The sequence below is a fragment of the Grammomys surdaster genome, unplaced genomic scaffold, assembly GCF_004785775.1.
Source record: "Grammomys surdaster isolate TR1022 unplaced genomic scaffold, NIH_TR_1.0 184, whole genome shotgun sequence".
NCBI lineage: Eukaryota > Metazoa > Chordata > Mammalia > Rodentia > Muridae > Grammomys > Grammomys surdaster.
In genome coordinates this window covers 4,163,225-4,186,080 of record NW_021604629.1, presented here as the reverse complement: position 1 = coordinate 4,186,080, position 22,856 = coordinate 4,163,225, and the positions used below count along the sequence as shown (strand labels likewise).

The 22,856-nt window shown below is 42.0% G+C and overlaps 1 protein-coding gene and 1 non-coding gene across 3 annotated transcripts; both read left to right on the top strand.

Moving 5' to 3' along the window:
• Nucleotides 1-673: 673 nt before the first annotated feature.
• Nucleotides 674-13,452, top strand: Eif4g2 (eukaryotic translation initiation factor 4 gamma 2). Of its 2 annotated transcripts, XM_028768022.1 has the most exons (22): nucleotides 749-997; nucleotides 2,178-2,304; nucleotides 2,694-2,759; nucleotides 3,340-3,480; nucleotides 4,247-4,349; nucleotides 4,967-5,098; nucleotides 5,188-5,254; nucleotides 5,585-5,736; nucleotides 6,227-6,337; nucleotides 6,481-6,564; nucleotides 6,648-6,746; nucleotides 6,905-7,043; nucleotides 7,126-7,286; nucleotides 7,583-7,696; nucleotides 8,224-8,349; nucleotides 8,499-8,603; nucleotides 8,697-8,912; nucleotides 9,002-9,260; nucleotides 9,396-9,600; nucleotides 9,697-9,908; nucleotides 9,999-10,120; nucleotides 11,413-13,452. In XM_028768022.1, the coding sequence occupies exons 8-22, from the start codon at nucleotides 5,653-5,655 to the stop codon at nucleotides 11,476-11,478; spliced, it is 2,103 nt and encodes a 700-aa protein (XP_028623855.1). In that variant the 5' UTR covers nucleotides 749-997; nucleotides 2,178-2,304; nucleotides 2,694-2,759; nucleotides 3,340-3,480; nucleotides 4,247-4,349; nucleotides 4,967-5,098; nucleotides 5,188-5,254; nucleotides 5,585-5,652; the 3' UTR covers nucleotides 11,479-13,452. The 2 variants fall into 2 exon arrangements, with proteins under 2 accessions (XP_028623856.1, XP_028623855.1); XM_028768023.1 differs by lacking the exon at nucleotides 7,583-7,696 and having other exon boundaries at nucleotides 674-997.
• LOC114621785 lies at nucleotides 7,749-7,917 on the top strand. The gene has a single exon (XR_003711474.1). It is a non-coding gene; the product is annotated as a small nucleolar RNA SNORD97 (small nucleolar RNA).
• Nucleotides 13,453-22,856: the final 9,404 nt, after the last annotated feature.

The window sequence follows — 22,856 nt, the reverse complement described above, 5'->3', positions numbered from 1 at the left end:
TTTTCCTATATAGCCCTTAAGTAAAATAAAAACATTGTGCTGTCCGTCTTTAACGTTTGTTAAAAATGAAGGAAAAACTTAAAAAGTTAGTTTGCAATTTTAAATTTCCCAAATGCCCGCGCTCTGCAAACACTTCTCAAGCCAGCCTAGCATATTCTGGTTCAAGCTCGGTGACAGGAGGCCGAGCATTCTGAGGAAAAGCTGCCTCTAGCCTGGGGTACAAAGCCCTTCCTTTGATCCTTTTCTCGTTACTCTGCAGATGGAGGACCAACAAACAGAACGCTCTCCTATCGATGGGCACACGTCCCTCTCTTCAGCAAAGCTCCCAGACTCCAGACCGAGGCCAGGCCGCGAGGCCATGCCGAGGTCTCGGGGCACCAGGCCCGGGCGGGTCAGGGAGGAGAGGCGAGGAAGAGGTTCTTCTAGGCAAGCATGAAGCTCGGACTCCGGAACAAAGCGCCGGCCCAGAAAGACCAGGCGGCCCGGCTACGCACACTCACTGGGCTCCGGGCGCTACGCAAGAGTCCCGCAGCGCGCCGGCCCGCCGCCCTTACGCCACTGGCTTGGCCCCAGAGCCTTCGCGAATATGGCTTTGCGCACTGCGGCGGGGCTGCGCCGCAACCGAGCTTGCCCGCTGGCTCCTCCCAACCGCCCTGCGCGGATTGGTAGCGGACGGAAGCCCGGCTGCTGATTGGATAGCGAAGGAGCCACTCGGGGAGGCTCTGGTGGGTCGGCCGCCGCAGAGTGATAAGTTCGGCTTCAGACACGCCTCAGCGCCAGCAGCGAGCCGGAGCTCTATGGAGGTGGCAGCGGGTACCAGGTGGCGGCTGCAGCAGCTACTCCTCTGAGCTGAGAGTTTCAGGCCGGCCCCGTCTCCTTCCTCCCCCTTCCCTCCCCTTTTTTTGTTTTCCGTTCCCCTTCCCCCTCCCTTCCCCGTCCCCGACGACCGGATCCAGAGGAGGCAGCTGCGGTGGCAGCTGCTGAGTTCTCGGTGAAGGTGAGTGGAGTCGCCGCCGCCGCCGAGCGGAGCCCTCTAAGATGGCCGCCGCCCCTGGCCGCTTCTTGTCGAGTGGAACAAAATGGCGGCCGCAGGCGGAGCCGGGCGGGGCGGCCTTTCCTCTGCCTCTGGGCTACTTAGAAATCTATGGCCTCTGCGCTCCTTCCCACGCCGACCAAAGAGCTAGGCTGGCGTGTGGTCGAGTGGCGGGCGCAGCCGGGATCCTGACGTGGGATCCGGGAACAGCGTGCGAGCGTGGCAGGCCTCGCGCCTCGGCGGGAGGGACGCGGCCCGCGGCAGGGCCCGGCCGTTGGCGCGGGACCAGCGAGGCGGACGAGTCCGGAGCCCGGCCTCCCGGCGGGGAGGAGGTGTGTAGGCCCTATTGCGGGATGCCCCGCTCGGGTGAAGCGGAGAGCGAGTCTCTGTCCCTTTGTGGGCCATGGCAGCCGAGGCGCTGTCAGCCGGGGGATTTATGGTGGAGGCGGCGGGTGGGCAGGAGGCGGCCTTCCTGTGGGAGAACAAAGGGCCGGCCCGGAGGGGGCGCCTCCCGCCCAGTCCTGGGCCCTCGCTAGTCGCTGGTCGGAAGCTGAGCCTGACTGACTGGGCCTGGGGGAGGAACTCGCTGCTCTTTTGTTCGCGCAGAGTGGGGCGGAGGTGCCTGCTGCCATGTTGTGGCCCCGCTCTTCCGGCGGCTTTCCACACGCGCCCTGTGTTAAATAAATAAATTAATAAACAAATAAATAAATAAATGGGGGTGGTTTAAGGACTATCGGAGGAGAAAACTGCCCAACACCGGGTAATGAGGGCCTGGCCGGTCTGTCACCACCCCGGGCCACCCATATTAGTACAGCAGACATTTCCCCTTGTAGCACCGCTGATGTTGATAGCGTTTCTGTAAAATTTTAAGGGCCTCATAATATGACTGTTTCCTAGGCAGTATACAGATTTTTTTCCTACGAAAGCTGTCCTTTGCATCCTTGAATACCAGGGGAATCCACGTGGCTAAACAAGATTTTACTGTATATTTGTGGTTTTTTACTTAGTTCTATTTTAGTCTTCTGAGGGCTGCAATGCAGTGAAAGTTAAATCAGCTGCAGTGCTGGGAGCCAAAATAAATTATAATTGAAAGTTTATAGCTCTGTATAGCAGTACCTAATTTTGGTGTTTTCTCTCTTTACAGGCTTTTCATTTCTACCATCCCCTCCCCTCCCCACCCCATCCATTAATATTATTCTTTTGAAGATTCTTCGTTGTCAAGCCGCCAAAGTGGAGAGTGCGATTGCAGAAGGGGGTGCTTCTCGTTTCAGGTATGGTTTTGGGTGTGGGTAGATACATGGGAGGGGTGTTCTGAAAAGCCCAGTCATAAGAGTCATTACCAGATCCCACTAATGTGCTGTGGTTCTAGAATAAAGAGTAAATGGAATACTGGTGGTGGGGGGTTATTTCGCCCGAATGTATGTCTGCACCTCTGTGTACAGTATCAGAAGAGGCCATCAGATCCCTTGGGACTGAAGTTAAAGTTGTGAGCTGCCATGTGTATGTTAGGAACTGAAACTGCTTTCAATGCCTGAGCCATCTCTAGCCTCTAGTTTGCTTTCTTTTAGGCCAAGGTTCACTTTGTGCAATTTCTAAAATATAAATAGGTTCCCTTTCAAGTGAGGCATAATTGGTATAGTAAAAATTTTCTTTTGAATAGTGCTTCTTCGGGCGGAGGAGGAAGTAGGGGTGCACCTCAGCACTATCCCAAGACTGCTGGCAACAGGTATGGTAAAACTTGTAAAGACAGTTAACTTTTAAAAACTGTCAGTGTGATTAATTAAAGACTTCTCCATGCCTAACAGGATAATCTGAGAAATCATCAGTAATCTTGATGTGATTCATAATTTCAAACTGCTTTTCATCCTTTTGGTTTATGTTTGCTGGTATTCCAAAATTACTATCCCTACTACAGGGTATTTGTGAAGTGGTCTGTGGAATTTGCTTAAGTTTATTTTAGTATTGAGTCTCAAGGTTTGGTGCCTGGGCCAGCAGTTTTGGCTTTGCCTGGGAGTATATATATTAAGAAATGGAAATTCTCAGGTACTACCCCAAACCTACTAGAACAGAATTGGGAATGAGCCTTTTCAGTCTGTTTTAAGAAGCCATCTGGACAACTCTGATGCTGTTTGAAAAAAGATTTTTAGGATTGCTGTGGGGAAGTAGTAAAGCCTAAGGTTTTGGTTTGGTGGCTCTCTTTCCCTCTGTTTAGCAGTTTTAGGGTGGTATGGCATTTGTTATTGGATGTTGTGTTTAAAGTTTTTTCCTTTATTGTAAGCCACTTCATTGATGTTTTATTAAACTAGCGAGTTCCTGGGGAAAACCCCAGGGCAAAACGCTCAGAAATGGATTCCTGCACGAAGCACTAGACGAGATGACAACTCCGCAGCAAACAACTCCGCAAATGAAAAAGAACGACATGATGCAATCTTCAGGAAAGTAAGAGGGTAAGTGCCAAGTTCTGTTCTGAGAGAAGTAGAGGAGTTGTATTCTAGTATGTGTACTGAAAAATTCATGAGGCATGATTTTGGCAGGATTCATTAGGCATTGATTACATTATAGTGGATTCTGATGTCGGCGATATTTTTAAAAATCTTAGACAGAAGAACAGTAGCCTATTGGTATTTGACAGCAAGGGTTATTTGTTTACAGCCCATAAATAAGCTTACGCTGGCATTTCCCATGTTGGTCTAGTGTGTAACTCAGTGACATGGGTAATACAACCATGTTAACTCATGGTCTATCCATATAAGGAAGATTTACTGATCTTGGGTTTAAAGTGGTTTCCTGTGAAACAGCAGGAAAATCCAATATGATTCAGATGCTGTAACTGAGAAGTGATTCCAGCATCTCTGGATGAAAAATGAACACTTCTATAATACCATGCTCAAGATTTGCTCAAGCCAGACAAAAGCCCTACTCCTAGCCAAGAAGCTACTAACAAATATGTGCTGCTGGGAGAGGGAGTATCAATTGATACATTAGCCACACTCCAGGGCAAGGTCTTACACTCAGGAAGAAATTATGGGGGAGTTGGGGGTCAGAAAATTTTATGATTTAAAAATACACTATGGAATTCTCAAAAGTTAGGGGAAAGGGGAACATTTTCTTGCTTAGGGAGCTCATAAAGGGAAAGTCAAAATTTAAATGCTATTTTTTAGCGCAAAGATTTTTTTTTTTTTTTTGTTAAGTCACACTTTGTTTTTCCCTCAGCATACTAAATAAGCTTACTCCTGAAAAGTTTGACAAGCTATGCCTTGAGCTCCTCAATGTGGGTGTAGAGTCTAAACTCATCCTTAAAGGGGTCATACTGCTGGTAAGTTTTAAATGTTAGCTTAAAAGAGGGGGAGAAATTTAAGACCCAAGTTTAACTGAAATATTGCAATAAATAATGATATAGTTCTAGATATAGATAATAATAGTTCTAGATATAGATGTGTGATATATACATACCTAATATGCTTGAGACGTATACATATATGATAGATATGATTTAGTAATGATGCTAATAAAAACAAAAACATTTAATAGTATCACGATCCAAGGGGTAAACCATTTGTTTTGGTTGACCATGCTGTCCAGAAATAGCTGTTAAGTTGTTTTCCTTTTGTGAAAGTAGTTTTGGAAACTTTATGATAATTGATACCAGATTCTGGCATCTTGTTTTACATGACTACCACAGAGTTGGATCCCAAATTCAGCATCTCTGTGGTTTTATGATTTATAGTTCATTTCTAACTGGGGAGATATAACATGAGATCTATCAGATTATACCAGACATGTTAAATTTTAAAAACTTATTAAAAAGTTTTTTTCTGAGGTGTCCAAATTGAGATTGTGATTTGTTGTGAAATATAAGAGTAAGACTGTTTAAAAGGGGGGCTATTTCAGCTTCCAGTTCATGCTGGTTTGTTTTTTAATAATTTAATGTAGATTGTGGACAAAGCCCTAGAAGAGCCAAAGTATAGCTCGCTGTATGCTCAGCTATGTCTGCGATTGGCAGAAGATGCACCAAACTTTGATGGCCCAGCAGCAGAGGGTCAACCAGGACAGAAGCAAAGCACAGTGAGTGGCTATTCTTGTTTTCTTTGTTTCGAAGTTAATTTGAAAGATATTTTTTTAAAAAGCCCATAATGCTTCTTGTTTTCAAATAGACATTCAGACGCCTCTTGATTTCCAAATTGCAAGATGAATTTGAAAACCGAACCAGAAATGTTGATGGTAAGAATTTAAATTTACTATTAAGTACTGGGTGTTTTATTACATTTGTGTGTCTGTGTGTGTGCATGCATGCATACTTGCATTCCATGGCCTAAGTGTAAAGGTCAGAACGCAAGGGTGGTTCTAAGCCGGGCAGTGGTGGCACATGCCTTTAATCCCAGCACTTGGGAGGCAGAAGCAGGCAGATTTCTGAGTTTGAGGCCAGCCTGGTCTACAGACTGGGTTCAGGGCAGTCAGGGCTACACAGAGAAACCCTGTCTCCAAAAAAAAAAAAAAAAAGAGTGGTTCTAAGTGTTCTTTCTTTAATTTTGTTTGCTTCCTTTCCCTCAGTCTATGATAAGCGTGAAAATCCCCTCCTCCCTGAGGAGGAGGAACAGAGAGCCATTGCTAAGATCAAGATGTTGGGGAACATCAAATTCATTGGAGAACTTGGCAAGCTTGATCTTATTCATGAATCTATCCTTCATAAGTGCATCAAAACAGTAAGTATGACTCGAGTTGTAGTGGCTTAGGGGTGAGGGAGTCGATGAGAACATCTTTATTTGGGGAAAATTAGGCAATTACTCAAATTTTGATAACCAGAGATAACTTAGAGGATTTTGTAGTGTACTTTATAAAGTAGTAGAGATAGAACAGCTTGCCTGTGTTAAAAATTCTTAGAGGGTTTCTTCAACACAGACCAGTAGGAAAGCATTGTCTTACATGTTTTAGGAATTTTAATTACAAATGAGTCAGTCCAAATCTAAGGAGGAAAAACAACATAAACAAGAATAACTTATGAGCCGGGCAGTGGTGGCGCACGCCTTTAATCCCAGCACTTGGGAGGCAGAGGCAGGTGGATTTCTGAGTTCGAGGCCAGCTTGGTCTACAGAGTGAGTTCCAGGACAGCCAGGACTACACAGAGAGACCCTGTCTCGAAAAACCAAAAAAAAAAAAGAATAACTTATGATTGTAAACATGTTATTTTGGTAGCTTTTGGAAAAGAAGAAGAGAGTCCAACTCAAAGATATGGGAGAGGATTTGGAGTGCCTCTGTCAGATAATGAGGACAGTGGGACCTCGATTAGACCATGAACGAGCCAAGGTATGTTTTTGTTGACCAGTGTAAAAGGTGACTTGTGAGAGGTGGTATTTGCTCTAGTCATTGACTTTTATAGCATAATAATCTAAAGTATCTTAGTACACATTTACCTTATATCTAATTATGTATTTTTGTCTCTTTATTAGTCCTTAATGGATCAGTACTTTGCCAGAATGTGTTCCTTAATGTTAAGTAAGGAATTGCCAGCCAGGATTCGTTTCCTACTGCAGGTGAGATGGTTTTTAACAATGTTCAAAGTTTTGAGTTTTTCATTTGGAATGGTAAAATACAATTTATATTTTTAAAATTACAGGATACCGTAGAGTTGCGAGAGCACCATTGGGTTCCTCGCAAGGCTTTTCTTGACAATGGACCAAAGACGATCAATCAAATCCGTCAAGATGCGGTAAAAGTAAGACATTTTTGATTTCTTGTTTTATCTTAGCACAGTCCCTCGCTCTTCAAAAATTAGAATTGGTATTGCTTTGTAGCATCCTTCATCCCACTTGGGAGAATGATAGCATTACATCGTAGTAATAAGGACTGTACTTACCCACTTCCTTCTCTAAGGATCTAGGAGTATTTATTCCTGCTCCTATGGCTCAAGGGAGGAATGACTTCTTCCTGGAGGGACCGTTCATGCCGCCAAGGATGAAAATGGATAGGGACCCACTTGGGGGACTTGCTGATATGTTTGGGCAAATGCCAGGTAATTTTAATAAACAGCAGTGTTTTGGTAAAACTACAAGTTAATGTTTTAGTGTATATCTAAGAATTGTTTGTATTTTAAGGTAGTGGAATTGGTACTGGTCCAGGAGTTATCCAGGATAGATTTTCACCCACAATGGGACGTCATCGTTCAAATCAGCTCTTCAATGGCCATGGGGGACACATCATGCCTCCCACGCAATCACAGTTTGGAGAGATGGGGGGCAAGTTTATGAAAAGCCAGGTAAGACATTGATAGTGTTAGGGCTAGCCTTAGGTCTAATACCTTTTGCCCTTTATTTTTAAATGAAGCTGACTTTTGATGCTTTTTTTTTCTTAGCATATTTCCGTCTGACAGTTTCAAATTGAGTAAGATGCTTATCCTTAAGATTAGTAAAATCACATCACTTTATTCAACAGTTAGGTTAGATATTCTTCCCTGTTTCACCTTTTCTGGGCAAAGCAATGGCTTGGCTCATGCCTTTGGTACTTGATTACCATAATTTTTATCTAGACTTTCTTTCTCCCTTTCTGAAATAGGGGCTAAGCCAGCTCTACCATAACCAGAGTCAGGGACTCTTATCCCAGCTACAAGGACAGTCGAAGGATATGCCACCTCGGTTTTCTAAGAAAGGACAGCTTAATGCAGATGAGGTACATTTGCCTACATTACTTCTATGCAGTAGTTTGTCAGTGCAGAAGTCTCTTGCCCGATGATTATAAAAAGACGCGAAAGAGGACTAAAAGCTGGAATCCTTTTCCTTTTATTCTCTCTACTCTTTTGTCTTTAATTTCTCTTCTACTTTTCTCTGCTTCCTTTTCTCTCTCTGGGTGTCCAGCGTCCTATGAGCGAAGATTATGAGATATGAGGGCAAGTTTCTAAGTTATTTATATAGTTATCATGAGAAAATGGTACAGATACTAAGTAGAATAAAGGGTTTATATCTGCATTGCTGATATTGGGAGACTTGAACAGTACAAACATAAGGTTTGTGAAGTTTTTTTAAATTTCAGTATCTTACTCTGAATCAGGTATTTTTCCCGTAAGTTACATTTATTTGACATGAAATAACGTGTATAATAGATTTGTATAGAATTAGTTGCGGGATACTGAAAGTGTTAATAGTTATGTTCATTAGCTCTGTTAACTTGGTTGTATGTTGATTTGTTTTCAATTTTAGATTAGTTTGAGGCCTGCTCAGTCGTTTCTAATGAATAAAAATCAGGTGCCAAAACTTCAGCCCCAGATAACTATGATTCCTCCCAGTGCACAGCCACCACGCACTCAAACACCACCTCTGGGACAGGTACGGTCCCCCAAAGTATAGTACACTTCTAAGTGTCCCTGAAGGTGTATGAGAACTCAAGTGTTTCCTTTCCTCTGCTCTGCTTCATGGTAGTGCTGTTATTTTTGATTTGTTTCATTTTGATTAAATGTGTTATTTCTTGTCTTTAGACACCTCAACTTGGTCTCAAAACTAATCCACCACTTATCCAAGAAAAGCCTGCCAAGACTAGCAAAAAGCCACCACCATCAAAGGAAGAACTACTTAAACTGACCGTAAGTTTCAGAAAGCCTCAAATAGTCAATCTCTGTTGCTTGGAAAACATTTGAGGGTAGAGAATGCTAATGGGAATTGAATTGTGTTCTTAGGAAGCTGTTGTGACTGAATATCTGAACAGTGGAAATGCCAACGATGCTGTCAGTGGTGTGAGAGAAATGAGAGCTCCAAAACACTTTCTTCCTGAGATGTTAAGCAAAGTGATCATCCTGTCACTTGATAGAAGTGATGAAGATAAAGAAAAAGCAAGTTCTTTGATCAGTTTACTCAAACAGGAAGGGATAGCCACAAGTGACAACTTCATGCAGGTAGAATATTCTACTGATAGTGTGGTACGGTAACTTCTTTCCAGTTAAGATTGGAAATTAATAAAACTGTTTTGGATATTCTTCACAAGGCTTTCCTGAATGTATTGGAGCAGTGCCCCAAACTGGAGGTTGACATCCCCTTGGTGAAATCTTACTTGGCACAGTTTGCAGCTCGTGCTATAATCTCAGAGCTGGTGAGCATTTCAGAACTAGCTCAACCACTAGAGAGTGGCACCCACTTCCCTCTCTTCTTACTTTGTCTTCAACAATTAGCTAAATTGCAAGACCGAGAATGGTTAACCGAACTTTTTCAACAAAGCAAGGTCAATATGCAGAAAATGCTGCCAGGTAAGAGCCAGCTGACTTAACACTAAATGGAGATGTGGGTCCTTGGGTGGATTTTCATTTGCTAAGAAATCATTTGTAAAGCTCTGTCTAGTTAAGGCCAACTTGATAAAATGAGAAATTGCTTTGTGTTTGCAGAAATTGATCAGAATAAGGATCGGATGTTGGAGATTTTGGAAGGAAAGGGACTGAGTTTCTTATTCCCACTCCTTAAATTGGAGAAGGAATTATTGAAGCAAATTAAGCTGGATCCATCCCCTCAAACTATATATAAATGGATTAAAGATAACATCTCTCCCAAACTTCATGTAGATAAAGGATTTGTGAACATATTAATGACCAGGTAAGATGATTAGTTCATTTGCCAGAAAGAAGTCAGTAATAACAGTTTGTGTTGAGCTAAACAACTGTTGGGTTTCTAACAAAACTTGCTGTTCAGCTTCTTACAGTACATTTCTAGTGAAGTAAGCCCACCCAGCGATGAAACAGATTCTTCCTCTGCTCCTTCCAAAGAACAGTTAGAGCAGGAAAAACAGCTGCTGCTCTCTTTTAAGCCAGTGATGCAGAAATTCCTTCATGATCATGTGGATCTACAGGTCAGTGCCCTGTATGCTCTGCAGGTGCACTGTTACAACAGCAGCTTCCCAAAAGGTGAGGTGACCACTGATCAGGAGTCAGGATTGAGGGGCAGTGTGGATAGCACATTGAATTATGAACTGTATTCTGTGTATTTTTTTAAAGGCATGTTGCTTCGATTTTTCGTTCATTTCTATGACATGGAAATTATTGAAGAGGAAGCTTTCTTAGCTTGGAAGGAAGACATAACTCAAGAATTTCCAGGAAAAGGCAAGGCTTTGTTCCAGGTAAGTGCTTTGTTGGGATTTTTTTTTTTCCTGTCAACTTGGTTTGGTTTGTGATTTTCTTTCTTAGTATTTAAAAGGCCCTCTTTCTAACTTGAATGTGTCCAAAGGTATGCCGGTCAGCACTGTGTGTTACAAGCTACAGTCAAGTAGGCAGTTAGCAAACTGAGATAAAGTTATAAGATGAAATCATAGTGGGGTATAAAGGTGTTAAATTAGGTGACAGTTTTGGTGATAAAGCTGTTTACATGGTTAAAGAGTTAGTTAAACCTTAGGTGAAAAAAAAACATCTTTATGATCTAGTTTGGTTTTCTGTTATCAATGGAATTAGCGCCTTAAATGGAACTTGACATCAAAGTATTCCATAATCTATAATGTATGTAAATAATGAGTCTAATAGTTTAATCCCAGTCTGGTACTAAAGTTTCTCATTTAGCACAATTCAGATAGTTCTACTCGTTATTTTCCTAGGCTTCAGATTTGAGGAAACCCTGGTTTATAGTTTCTAAGATTTGTAGGCTACTTTGTGAATATCATTAAGGATTAATCCCACTCCTACTTTTGAAAATCTGATAAGTCTGGTAGGCATGTTGGCATGTCATCCTTCCCTGTCTATATGCTAATAAAATTTGGTTTGGAAGAGTTGCTGTCTTGGACTAGATAAGAAAGACTACAGTGAAGAAAGACTGGCTGAAGTGTAAGACTAGTTAATTGGAAGGTATGGTGCATGCCTTGAAGTTTAACACTTTGGGGTTAGAAGGACAGGGACTAGGTTCAGAGTTGTCCTCTGTTACATGATTAATTCAAGGAAAGTCTGGACTGGGCTGTGTGAGTCCTTGTCTGGTCGGGAACTGGAGAGACATTTCAGCAATTCAGAGTACTTGTTGTCCTCAGTTTTCAAAGGTCCAATGGCCCCTTCTGGCTGCTGTGGGCCCTGCACACACATGGTACACAGGCATATCATACAGGCAAAACACTTGTACAGTATTTTTAGAAGGCTATGGAAAGCAGACTTAGGTAAAGACCAAAGTTTTATTCCCAGAGTCCATTTTTGGTATATATACTGATCTAAAACTTGGAAGTTATACTAAATCATTAATTTTTTTTTTTTTTTTTTTTTTTTTTTTGGTTTTTCGAGACAAGGTTTTTCTGTGTAGCCCGGGCTGTCCTGGAACTCACTCGGTAGACCAGGCTGGCCTCGAACTCAGAAATCCGCCTGCCTCTGCCTCCCAAGTGCTGGGATTAAAGGCGTGCGCCACCACCGCCCGGCTCTAAATCATTAATTTAATTTACAGGTGAATCAGTGGCTAACCTGGCTAGAAACTGCTGAAGAAGAAGAATCAGAGGAAGAAGCTGACTAAAGAACCAGCCAAAGCCTTAAATTGTGCAAAACATACTGTTGCTATGATGTAACTGCATTTGACCTAACCACTGCGAAAATTCATTCCGCTGTAACGTTTTTCACAATATTTAAAGCAGAAGCACGTCAGTAAGGTTTCCTTCTGCATAAGGTTTTTGTAGTGTGATGTCTTAATCATAGTCTACCATCAAATACTTTAGGAGTATCCTTAATGTTTAGATAGAATATTAGCAGCATGCAATAATTACATCCTAAGTTCTCAAGCAGAGGCAGTCTATTGCAAGGACCTTCTTTGCTGCCAGTTACCATAGGCTGTTTTAAGTTAGAAAACTGAATAGCAACACTGAATACTGTAGAGATGCACTTTGCTCAGTAATACTTGAGTTGTTGCAATATTTGATTATCCATTTGGTTGTTACAGAAAAATTCTTAACTGTAATTGATGGTTGTTGCCGTAATAGTATATTGCCTGTATTTCTACCTCTAGTAATGGGCTTTATGTGCTAGATTTTAAAATCCTTGAGCCTGGGCAAGTGCACAAGTCTTTTTAAAAGAAACATGGTTTACTTGCACAAAACTGATCAGTTTGAGAGATCATTAATGCCCTTGAAGTGGTTTTTGTGGGTGTGAAACAAATGGTGAGAATTTGAATTGGTCCCTCTTATTATAGTATTGAAATTAAGTCTACTTAATTTATCAAGTCATGTTCATGCCCTGATTTTATATACTTGTATCTATCAATAAACATTGTGATACTTGATGTAGTTGTACATGACTTCAAATTGTATCTGTAAAAGTTATGGAGAATTGTTCATTTTGTTTTGAGGTATGGATTTATCTCAGTTTAAGAACTTGGGAAATTTTTTATTTCATAGTCTTAATCAGTAGTGATTCAGCCTGTAAAGTAACATCTCTTAATTCAAGCATTAATTAAGGTTTTCACCTCGGGACTGTTCCCTATCAGTCTTGTTGTAATGTGAACTGTCCATTTAATCTGACCTTTACCATTACAGGCCTTGTGTCAACTCTTTGGCTCTGCTTTCTAAGCACCTTAGGAATAAGCTTGTCTCATCCACCAACTTCTTTGCCAAGGTACCTGCTTAGCCCTTAATCTCCATTTATTCTTCACAACAAAACAACCAGAACAAGAAACTGAAAAACAAAACTGCTGCATGGTTTTAGGACCCAGCAAACTTTAAGTCATCCTAAAATTGGCTCTCTCTTGGTTTTCATTTTTCTTGCCTTTGCTTATTCCGTTACTTTACCTGGAATAGTAAGTGGTCCCCTCATCCTTTAAGTTCAGGTGTGGTATAAATGTCAAAGAACTAGCCTTTTTCTGCTGGGACAGTGAGAAGTTTGTATCAAACTCTGCTGCAAAAGAAAAAAAAAATGTGCTTTGGCACGGAATCCAGAGAACAGTAGACCACAGAAATAGACTGGGTGGTCAAGTCCTGTGTCCCTTGTCAAATATCTGTTCTCAGGTGTCCCCAACTCCTCCTGGTGACCAGAGCCTACTATAGGCAGAGTGGGAACAGATAAGCCCTTGCTGCCTCTCAGCAGAACCATGGTCTGCTTTGGTGGCTCTTGTTACCAAGATTTGCAGGAGAGTAGAAGTGGACAGCCGAGGAGGCCCATCCCACATCTCGGCCTAGCCTGTGATCCACTTCCCAGTCAGCCCATGGTAAAAGCAGAGCTCCAAGGGGATAGTGTAGCTGTATCTTCAGTCATTTCTGAGTGAGATGATGAATTTAAGTTTTGTGAGCTTCAGTCTTAGAGAATTGCATTAATTAGAAATTTAAGAGCAATTCAAAATTAGGTTTAGGATCCAAAATGTTCTGGATAAAAGATTGTCTTTGAATCTGAAGGTTGATTGACTGCATGATAACTGAGTTAGGGCTAAAAGAACTAACTGAAATGATCTGTGTATACACCGCTCACTAGAAAAACTAGTAATGAATAAATGCTTGGATAGTGACCTGGGTTTTTCTTCATTTGTTACACCACTTGATCCTAGCATTGCAACAATGCCTCCAACCCATTATTTGGCCATCACAGTGCAGTGGTTGTTTTGTGATGTATATTACTGTATAATTTTATATATGCACATTGGAAAATGAGTACCTTGAAAGCAGTCCCTAGGACTGCTCATGGTGTGGCAAGAGTTCTTTCACATACCCCAAAAATGAGTAGCCTCCAAATCCTTGAGGTGGATGTTGTGTATCAGCTGTAACTCGTAAGGTAAACCAGGAAACATTTACAACGCTCTTCCCTACTTTGTCTCCATGTCAGAGACAACCTGACAGAGTCCTGGTCCAGGAAGACTGGAGCAGAGTAGCAGAAATTGAACTTGGAGTCACATGGGCTCTTACCCCCACATTACTTGGAACTGGGCCAGAAAAACAGGACAAAAGGCCACCTACCCTTCCTCCAAGAGTGTTCTTAGAGCCCTCTGCCAGGAGGGGACATTGGTAATTGTCCCACCAACTGAATGATATGGTACAGTTCAGAAGTAGTGACACCTTAAGGGCAGCTGAAACATCTGGAATACGGTCTAGTTAACAGGAACATTTAAGGGTAGCAAAAAATAACTTGAGGATAAGGGGAAGAGAGCCATGTGGGTGTTACTTGAAACAGGAGGATGCCATGTTTGGGGGAATATAAAAATAAGTTTCAGGAGGGAATCAAGCCACTACCTATAGGAAGAACCTTTAGACAGAAGGAAGCAAAACCCACAGGCCCTGAGATGCAGATAGATGTTAATCTCAAGGTCAAGATGGTTGAGCAGAGAAAAGTCTGAAGCTGGAGAGTGGTAGACTCATTGGTAGAACCAATCTACCTATTCATAGTGGAATGGGCTGTCCTTGAATTATTTAGCAGTGATATTCACTAAAATGACCTAGTGTCTTGTGAAATTTGGCTATTCTAGTCAACATAGCTAACACTCACTGAGCATTTAATAGATCAGAGTAGACCTACTATGATTCATCATGGGTACTATGTTTCAATTTACTGATGAGGAAACAGACTGGATAAGTCCTACTTTTTCCAAGACCTTTATATATATAGTTCCCTCACCTGGAGGCTCTTACAGTGGTGCATGGAATGAAATGTTGCATTGTGATTCAAGTTAATGTTCACTTTCTCTGTATTCAGTCTGAGAACCCCATTTCCTCCCCCCCCCCCCCCAATGCTCAAGGATGACCACATTCAAGTGGGTCTTCAGTTAAAACTTTCTGGAAAAAAGATTACTTGGTGGTGTGGTTATGAATTTAATCAAGTTGGCAAGGAAGGTTATCCCATCACATCCAGAGAAGCTTCTGGCCTTTGGGATGAGCCCTATTTTAAGATTTTGTGTATAAAGGTGTGTGTGGAGGGGAGGTAGGGGAAGGGTATCAGGACTTGTTTTTCTTTTCTTTTTTTGTTTTTTTTCAAAACAGGGTTTCTCTGTGTAGCTCTGGCTGTCCTGGAACTCACTCTGTAGACCAGAACTTGGAAATCTGCCTGCCTCTGCCTCCCAAGTGCTGAGATTAAAGGCATGCGCCACCACTGCCCGGTCTAGGGGACTTGTTTTTCACCATTCTCTTCTGTGATATTTATGAGGAAGGCTCTCTCTTGCTCTACAACACAGCAATATGAGTTTCTGTATGATTCTCCTGTCTCCACTTCATCTCATTGTGCTGGAATTACAGACATGAGTTGCCACAACTGGCTTTTAAGGCTGGTTCTTGGGATTCAGTTCAGATCATCTAGCCTGAGCAGTGAGTGCCATGCTACCAGCCCCCTCTCTTTTTTCCCTTTTTCTGTATCTGGTCCTATCATATGTGACTTTATATACTGGTTAAGCACTCCTGTGTGACTTTTATTAGAATGGAAATGATGTGAATAAGTATATATTCACCCCAGAGAGAGCCTGGCTGACTGACAAAAAAAAATTTTTCATTGAAGTCTAATTTATTGGGATTTCTTTTTAAATGTTTATTTGATGTATATGAGTACACCTGTCACTGCTCAGACACACCAGAAGAGGCATCAGATCCTGTTGTTACGGTTGTGAGCCACCATCTGGTTGCTGGGAATTGAACTCAGGACCTCTGAAAGAACATTCAGTGCTCCTAACCACTGAGCAATCTCTCCAACCTTATTGGGATTTCTTAACAGAAGCATGGATGAAGAGGTTTCCAGTACTCTTTCTGCTTCCTGATTGTGAGTACAGTGTACTTCACACTGCTGCCAACATGTCTTCACTACCATCATGGACTATATGTTCTTGAACTGTATCCCCAAATAAACCCTTCCATAAATGGCTTATTAGCTATTTTGGTCTCATTAACAAAAGTTACTGTGGTTTGAATGGGCAGTGTCCCCTGTACATGTACATATATCTGCACACTTGGTTTCCTAGTTGATTGTACTAGTTGGAGAAGTTAGGAAATCTTTAGGAAGTGGATCCTTGTTGGGGAGAATTATGTCACTGGGGGCTGGATTTGGTTTATAGCCTCATCTGTTTCCTATATGCAGCAGAAATTGTATCACCCAGCTCCCTCCCTGCTCTGGCCACTGCTGCCATTCCTTCCTCACCATATGAACTCCTCTGCAACCATAAGCCAAAATAAACTCTTGAGCATTGGCATGTATGGTCATGATATTTTTTCACAGCAACAGAAAAGTAGAAAAGTAACTTATGCACTTGACTTGTGTGACTGAAGCTGTATAGTCACCTCAGGGTTGGACCCTGAGACCTGGAATACTGAATACTCAACCTCCAAATGCCCCTATGATGGGCTGGATTATATCCCCAACTCAAAAGATTGGAATGTGGCCTCACTTGAAAAAAGTCTTTGCCAGTGTGACCAAAATCAGATGAAGTCCTGGGGGTGGCCTGAGTGATATCCTTACAAAAAGAGAAGAAATACAGACAATATCACTTGACAGAAGCAGCGATATGAGGGATGCCACAAGATGTGGAAAGGTCCAAGATCGCAGGCAACACTAGAAGAAAAATGCTTCTTCCTCTGCACAGAAAAACACTGCTTTTAAGACACCTGATGACTGCAGCCCTGGGAGCCCACTAGACCTGTTCTTGCCCAGTGCCAGCACCTGGTCAAGGACCATGCCTTCTAGCTCACTCTCTTCCTCTACCTCCCTAGAACTCCAAAGCTGCTTCACCCAATTGGATGCGAAGGCTAGGAGCAGAGCAGAGACCAGCGGTAACGCTGAGACCCTTTAATACAGTTAGTTCCTCATGTGATGACCCCAACCATAACGTTTTTATTGCTACTTCATAATGGTAATTTTACTACTGTTATGAATCATAATGCAAGTCTTTTTGGAAATAGAGATTTGCCAAAGGGGTCCTGACCCACAAGTTGAACAGAAACACTGGCGTAGACAAACCAAGAGTAATGGCGTGAATCAATGGACAATGCCGCTCTATTCTCAGAATTCTCTGAAGAAATTTACAGGAGTCATCCATTTTAGCAATGAAAAATTAGAGAATAAATTAAGGAAAAAGGTAATTTTTCTAACAATTCCTATAATTTGGTAGAGAATGACCTTTTGAGTGAGTTTAGGATTTTGAGGATCTTGAAGTTTATATAATTTATAGTATAAAATTATAAAATCAGATGCAGGGCCTTCAAGGAGGCCTAAGTGAAAATTGTGTTTATGTGAAAATCCTTAAACCATAAAAGGCAAATGGCAGCATGGGAGTTGGGGGGGGGGGGCAGGGGAGACTGCTAGTACGTCTGATTCAAAACACATATAAATTAATGGCAAACTAAGAAATAAAAATCTGCTCTATGCACCTCAGGAGTTGACCACAAACAGCTCTTCAAAAATCAGGCAGGAAAAAGACCGTTCAAGCCCTGAAATGGAGACATCATTTATCCCAATTCAGAAGGTAGGAAGGCACAGCTGTTTAAAAATCATGTCTGTCAGGAGCCTGAACTGAGTTTGAATAACTGTAATGCCCATATTTTCTTCTTCCGATGCAGCAGTTAAATTTGGAGCTGTTCCCAGGTAGTGGTGACTGTAATCCCAGCACTCAGGAGGCAGAGGCAGGTGGATCTCTATGAATAAGGCCAGCTTGGTCTACAGAGAGAGTTTCAGAACAACCAGAACTACACAGAGAAACCCCTGTCTCCAAAAATATTGGAGTTTATTTTCAAATACACAGTGGGGAGCCCCCAGATATAGCCACCTATGCTGACCATTTTGTGGTATTTTGTTTGTCTCTAACACTGTAGAGGAAACAGGGCCTCTCCATGCTAGGCAAGACTTACCGCTAAGCTACCATCCCCTCCTTGGCCTTGCAGTTTTTAATCTCCAAATTATTCTTGAGAAAAGAATGAAAACCCAGCTCTCCCCATTTTTTTTCAGCCATACAAGGCCCTTCGGTTTCTTGTTTTGGACAACAGTGTTCTGTTTGGGAATGACATATTCTTCTGAAATTGTTCCAACCACCGCTGGTCTGTGATGTTCACAAAGGCCCTTGAAAGAGTTGGTTTTTAAAGAAATCAAAAGACTTAAGCACTTTTCTGGGGTCTTGACTGTACAATCTCAAGACTCATCAGAAGCCATAACAAGCATTTTAAAGGACCACTTTTATCGTGTGTCTGTGTTTGTATGTGTGAACTTATGTGCACCATTTGCTTTCAGCACTTGTGGGACCCAGGAAGTTACATGTGGCTGTGAGCGGTTACATGGTGCCTAGACTTGAATTCACATCCTCTTTACCACTGAGCCATCTCTCCAGCCCAGGACATATTTCTTTTTTGTTGTTGTTGTTGGCTTTGTGGGTTCTCTGTGTAGCCTTTGCTGTACTAGAACTAGCTCTGTAGATCAGGATGGCCTCGAACTCAGAGATCCACTTGCCTCTGCCTCCTAAGTGCTGGGATTAAAGGCGTGCACATCACCACTATTTTTATTACTTCTAATTATCTTTATAAGCATATATCTGTGTGGGATTGTGCACATGGGTAAAGATACTCATGGAGGCAAGAAGTATCAGATCTCCCTGGAATTGGAATTACAGGAAATTATGAGCTGCCCAGCATGGGTGCTGGGAACTGAACTTGGGTCTTCTGGAAGAGCAAGCTGAATGCCGTGGCTCCAGCTCCAAGTACTTTTAAAAGCAGTCCTTTGAATGAAGATAGTACCCACCTACTGGGTAAGTGGGAAGACCAGCCATCCTTATGTGAGGCCTAGAGCTCAGTATAATGTTTATAGATGTCAGGGACAAAGATTCCTAAGGCCTGGACTTTAAGCAGCACAATAGTGATGTTCTCTCAAAAACTACAAGGGCAAGCTGCTGGTTATAGATTTTGTGCAGAGTTTGAATGAAATTATTTTATGAAATGTAGACAGAAGGGACCAGTTATTGATATATATTAGTGTAATACAAGCTTTTAAATGTGCATTTTAACAAAACAATGATGAGATATTAGTAACTGAACTATTTCACATTCCTCCCCCAAAGGCTTATAAATTTAAGTTAATAAAATGTTAATTACATATTAAAGTGTGTATGTGTGTGCATATGTATGTGGAGACCAGAAGACCACTTGAGGGCTCCAACCTTCCACCATTTTGAGACCTGTGGGTGGGGGACAGGTTTGTTGGCAAGCACCTCTACCTGCTAAGCCATCTTTCTGGTCTCAAAAAACTTTTGTGCGGAGAGAGGACCTTCCCAGTATTGCCTCATGCCACATGGCTGCTGTTTTACAGTTTACGTGCCAACATGGCTCCAAACAACTGAATAAACTTGCTAAAAGAATTCACAGTGGGAGAGGAAGAAAGTATTACAAAGATCTCAATACAAGAGCCAATAGTCAAATTCTTGTTCAGAGATTCCATCTTTAGATAAATCTGTGTTGTTTGAGACTCAGTTTCACCAAACTTTTGATCCTTCTGCCTTCTGCTGATAATCCTAGGTGGCTGGGACTAGCTACCATTTCTGTCAAGAAATGTAAAGAATAGCGGTAACAACAACAACAAAATAAATGAACTTTTTTTTCTTTCCTAAGTCTTAATGACCGGGGGACCTTGGAAGATAGATATAAAAGATGTTAGGTCTATTCTTTTCTGTGACTGGGGCCTGGAAACCTGACTGGGAACAACAGCTGCTTAAGGAAAAGACTCAAGTAAAAGCTGAGATCAGATGGGCTCTGTGTTCAGATGGAGGTGAGCCAGAAGCCTGCATTCTCAACGCATGGATGATGAGGCGAGTAAACTAGTCTCACTAGGGCGTCTGTAGGGAAGCAGTCTCAGGGTGGAGTTAGTCTCAAGGTGGAGTTTCATCAGTTTGAATACATGGATGACAAACTCAAGAGTCACCAGAAATACATTGATTGGTGCTGCATTGAGGCACTTGGACATGGTATCATTTAACCAAGAGCGAACCCAGATTTGAATTCTCTTTGAATTTGAATTCTACTTTGCTCTCCCTGTCATTCCTGTCGTATTAATCTGAATCTGTGCCTGCTTCAATTCTGTCTTTTGAATCTGCCTAGTCTGTGTGTCTGAATGTGTCTGTCCCTAACAAAGGGCTCTGCTCTCTTTTAAAATGGAAATACACAGAAAGCATTCTATGGGGAAGGAATGAGCATACTTCATAGAAATCCTCATACAGTTTTACAAGGAATTAAGTCACCGACTCCAACTGACCCAGACAACACACAAACAAACACTATCAAGCAATGTCCAAATGATGCATTCAGCATTTATGGTGGCTATTCATTTTCTAAAACCACTTTTGGCCTATTTTCAACAAGTTATTAACATAACACACATACAAACACACATGCATCATTCTCAGGTCAAGGGCATGGAAGGTACATATCAAGATTGCAGCTCAGCATTAGTTTCTACATAAAAACTGATTACATGGGAAATCCAAGGCAAGTAAGGTTGGTTGTTACATCAGTCTCTTAAAGGCAGGTTAAACAGGCTGAGTACACAGTAGGATGTCAGTCTTATATGACTTCACATTACATTAGCAACTCTGGCTGTGGGGTCCAACAAAAGTTTCAGTATTTTAGATTGGCCTCACATGGTAGATTGAAAGAACCACCTGCCACAAGTTTTCCTCCATCTTCCTCATGTGTACTATGGCATACACATTACCTCTCCTTCCCCACAAATAAATGATATAAAACACTTTTCAAAGAGAGTACCCCTAAGGACTGAAGACATGGTTCAATGATTAAGAGTGATTGTTGTTTTCCCAGTACACCTGTGTTGGGTGGCTTGCAACAACTTGGAACTCCAGCTCCAGGGTATCTAATGTCTCTGATCCATACAGACATTTGCACTCATGTGTACCACATACCTCACAGAGATACAGGGACATATACAGGATTAAAATAACATGTATCTTAAAAACAATAAGGACACCTCCGGAGCAGGGCAGGTGGAGCAGCCTTGAACTTTGTATTATGTATTCAGCCCTGGGCCTTATTTGTTCAGGAAGGCTGGTTTTGTTTTGAAACTTTTTTTTTTTTTTTTTTTTTTTTTTGGTTTTTTGAGACAGGGTTTCTCTGTGTAGCCCTGGCTGTCCTGGAACTCATTCTGTAGACCAGGCTGGCCTCGAACTCAGAGATCCGCCTGCCCCTGCCTCCCAAGTGCTGGGATTAAAGGCGTGTGCCACCACTGCCCGGCACAAGCTCGTGTTAAACATCAAAAGTTTTGCTAATTGTCACAGGATTATAGAATCCAGCATTTTTACAACTTGTCTGCCGATCTTTTTTTTACTTTCTTTTTTTGGTTGTTTTTGTTTTTTATTTTTCATGACAAGGTTTTGTTTTTGTTTTGTTTTGTGTAGCCATGACTGTCCTGGAACTAGCTCAGTAGACCAGGCTGTCTTCAAACTCACAGAGCTCCCACCTGTCTCTGCCTCCCGAGTGCTGGGATCAAAGGTGTTCATCACCACCACCCAGCAGTCTGTGGACTTCTTAAAGCAGGCTTTGTGTGCCGTGAAAAAGACTCATTGGTTTAAACATCTATTTGAAAGACAAGTCGGATGAGACGGTGAGCTCAATTCAGCAATTAAACATCTGAAAATCTAGTTTCTGGAAGCCTCGCGCCTACCCAGTGTTCAGTCATTAGTTATGTGCGGCTTTCATGACCAAATACAGATTAGTCCCTGGAGAGACAGCCGTAGTGAGGTTGGATCAGCTTCAGTACACACAAGCACACAAAATAGATGCATAATTAAGATTAAAGATTTTTTTGGTTACCTCCAAGTTGAAATCTTTCCCAAGAATTATTATTTAAAAATGGAAACTACTAGCCATAAACATTTCTTCTATAAAGCAGAAAAAAAATCAAGAAACAGGAGCCAAATAATGTATTTATAGGAAAAACTGTAGTATATTTATCTATATCTATGAAATTTTAAAACTGAAATAATAAGTGCCATTTTCAATTATGTCAAAACATCTCAAGTACTTCAACTGCATCAGGTTACAAATATTTTTCTCAATGAACACTGGGTTCCCTGGGAGTGGACAACATCTACACACTCCTCCTCATGTCGTAAGGACAAAGTTCACCTTGGGAGAGTAAGCAGTTCATTGGGTGTACAGAGCATGGGAGAGGTGCTAATGGCAGGACCATGGGGTCCCCAAAGCAGTCTTACCTGAAAGTCTTTACTCAGCTTGGATTGATGGTTTTTTCAGAGCATAGTGCCCTCTTCAGCTGGCTTTCTACAGCCCGTTTACTCCAGCAACTCCTGAGCCCCTGAGGCCATGTGTAATTAGGGCAGAACTGCCTCCAGATTGCATGAAAGGAGCAGTGGGAATCTCCGATGAGGGTCTGATGACTGTCTTCACTGCCTCTCTATGAAGCATGTTAACAGTTTATAGGCTCAATACTGACAGACTAGTGCCAGTAGGCACAACACATCTGAGGAAGATGGCGGCTGTTTTGCTCAGAGGACTGACCGGCACAAAGATTGGGTGGAAGGAAGAAGCTTCAAAAGAATAATCTATGAAGGGGTATCTGAACTCACCCCATTGGCCAGACAAGCGGGCCACAGGAAATAGGAGCATGCATTCACAGGACTTTTCTGGGAATTTACATCTCCACCATATAATCTGCTTAGAATCGTCCCAAGCGTCCCGAGAGCTCTGTATACTGCTGTTAGGAAAGAGCTGTCTGCTTACTACATCTGACAATCGTAACTGGAGGAGGTAGTTAAGGCTTTTGGTTTGGAATAAGATATTTTTTTCTTGCATAAATGGCAACAAAATGTATTTTCCAACCCAGCGGTTCTAGTTTTATGGTTGTGCCTCGTCTAATTCTAACTGATCAACAAAGACAAGGAAAACTGTTTCCTCAAATGAGGATTTCTCAGATCCCACTATTCAAGAAATGGTTTGT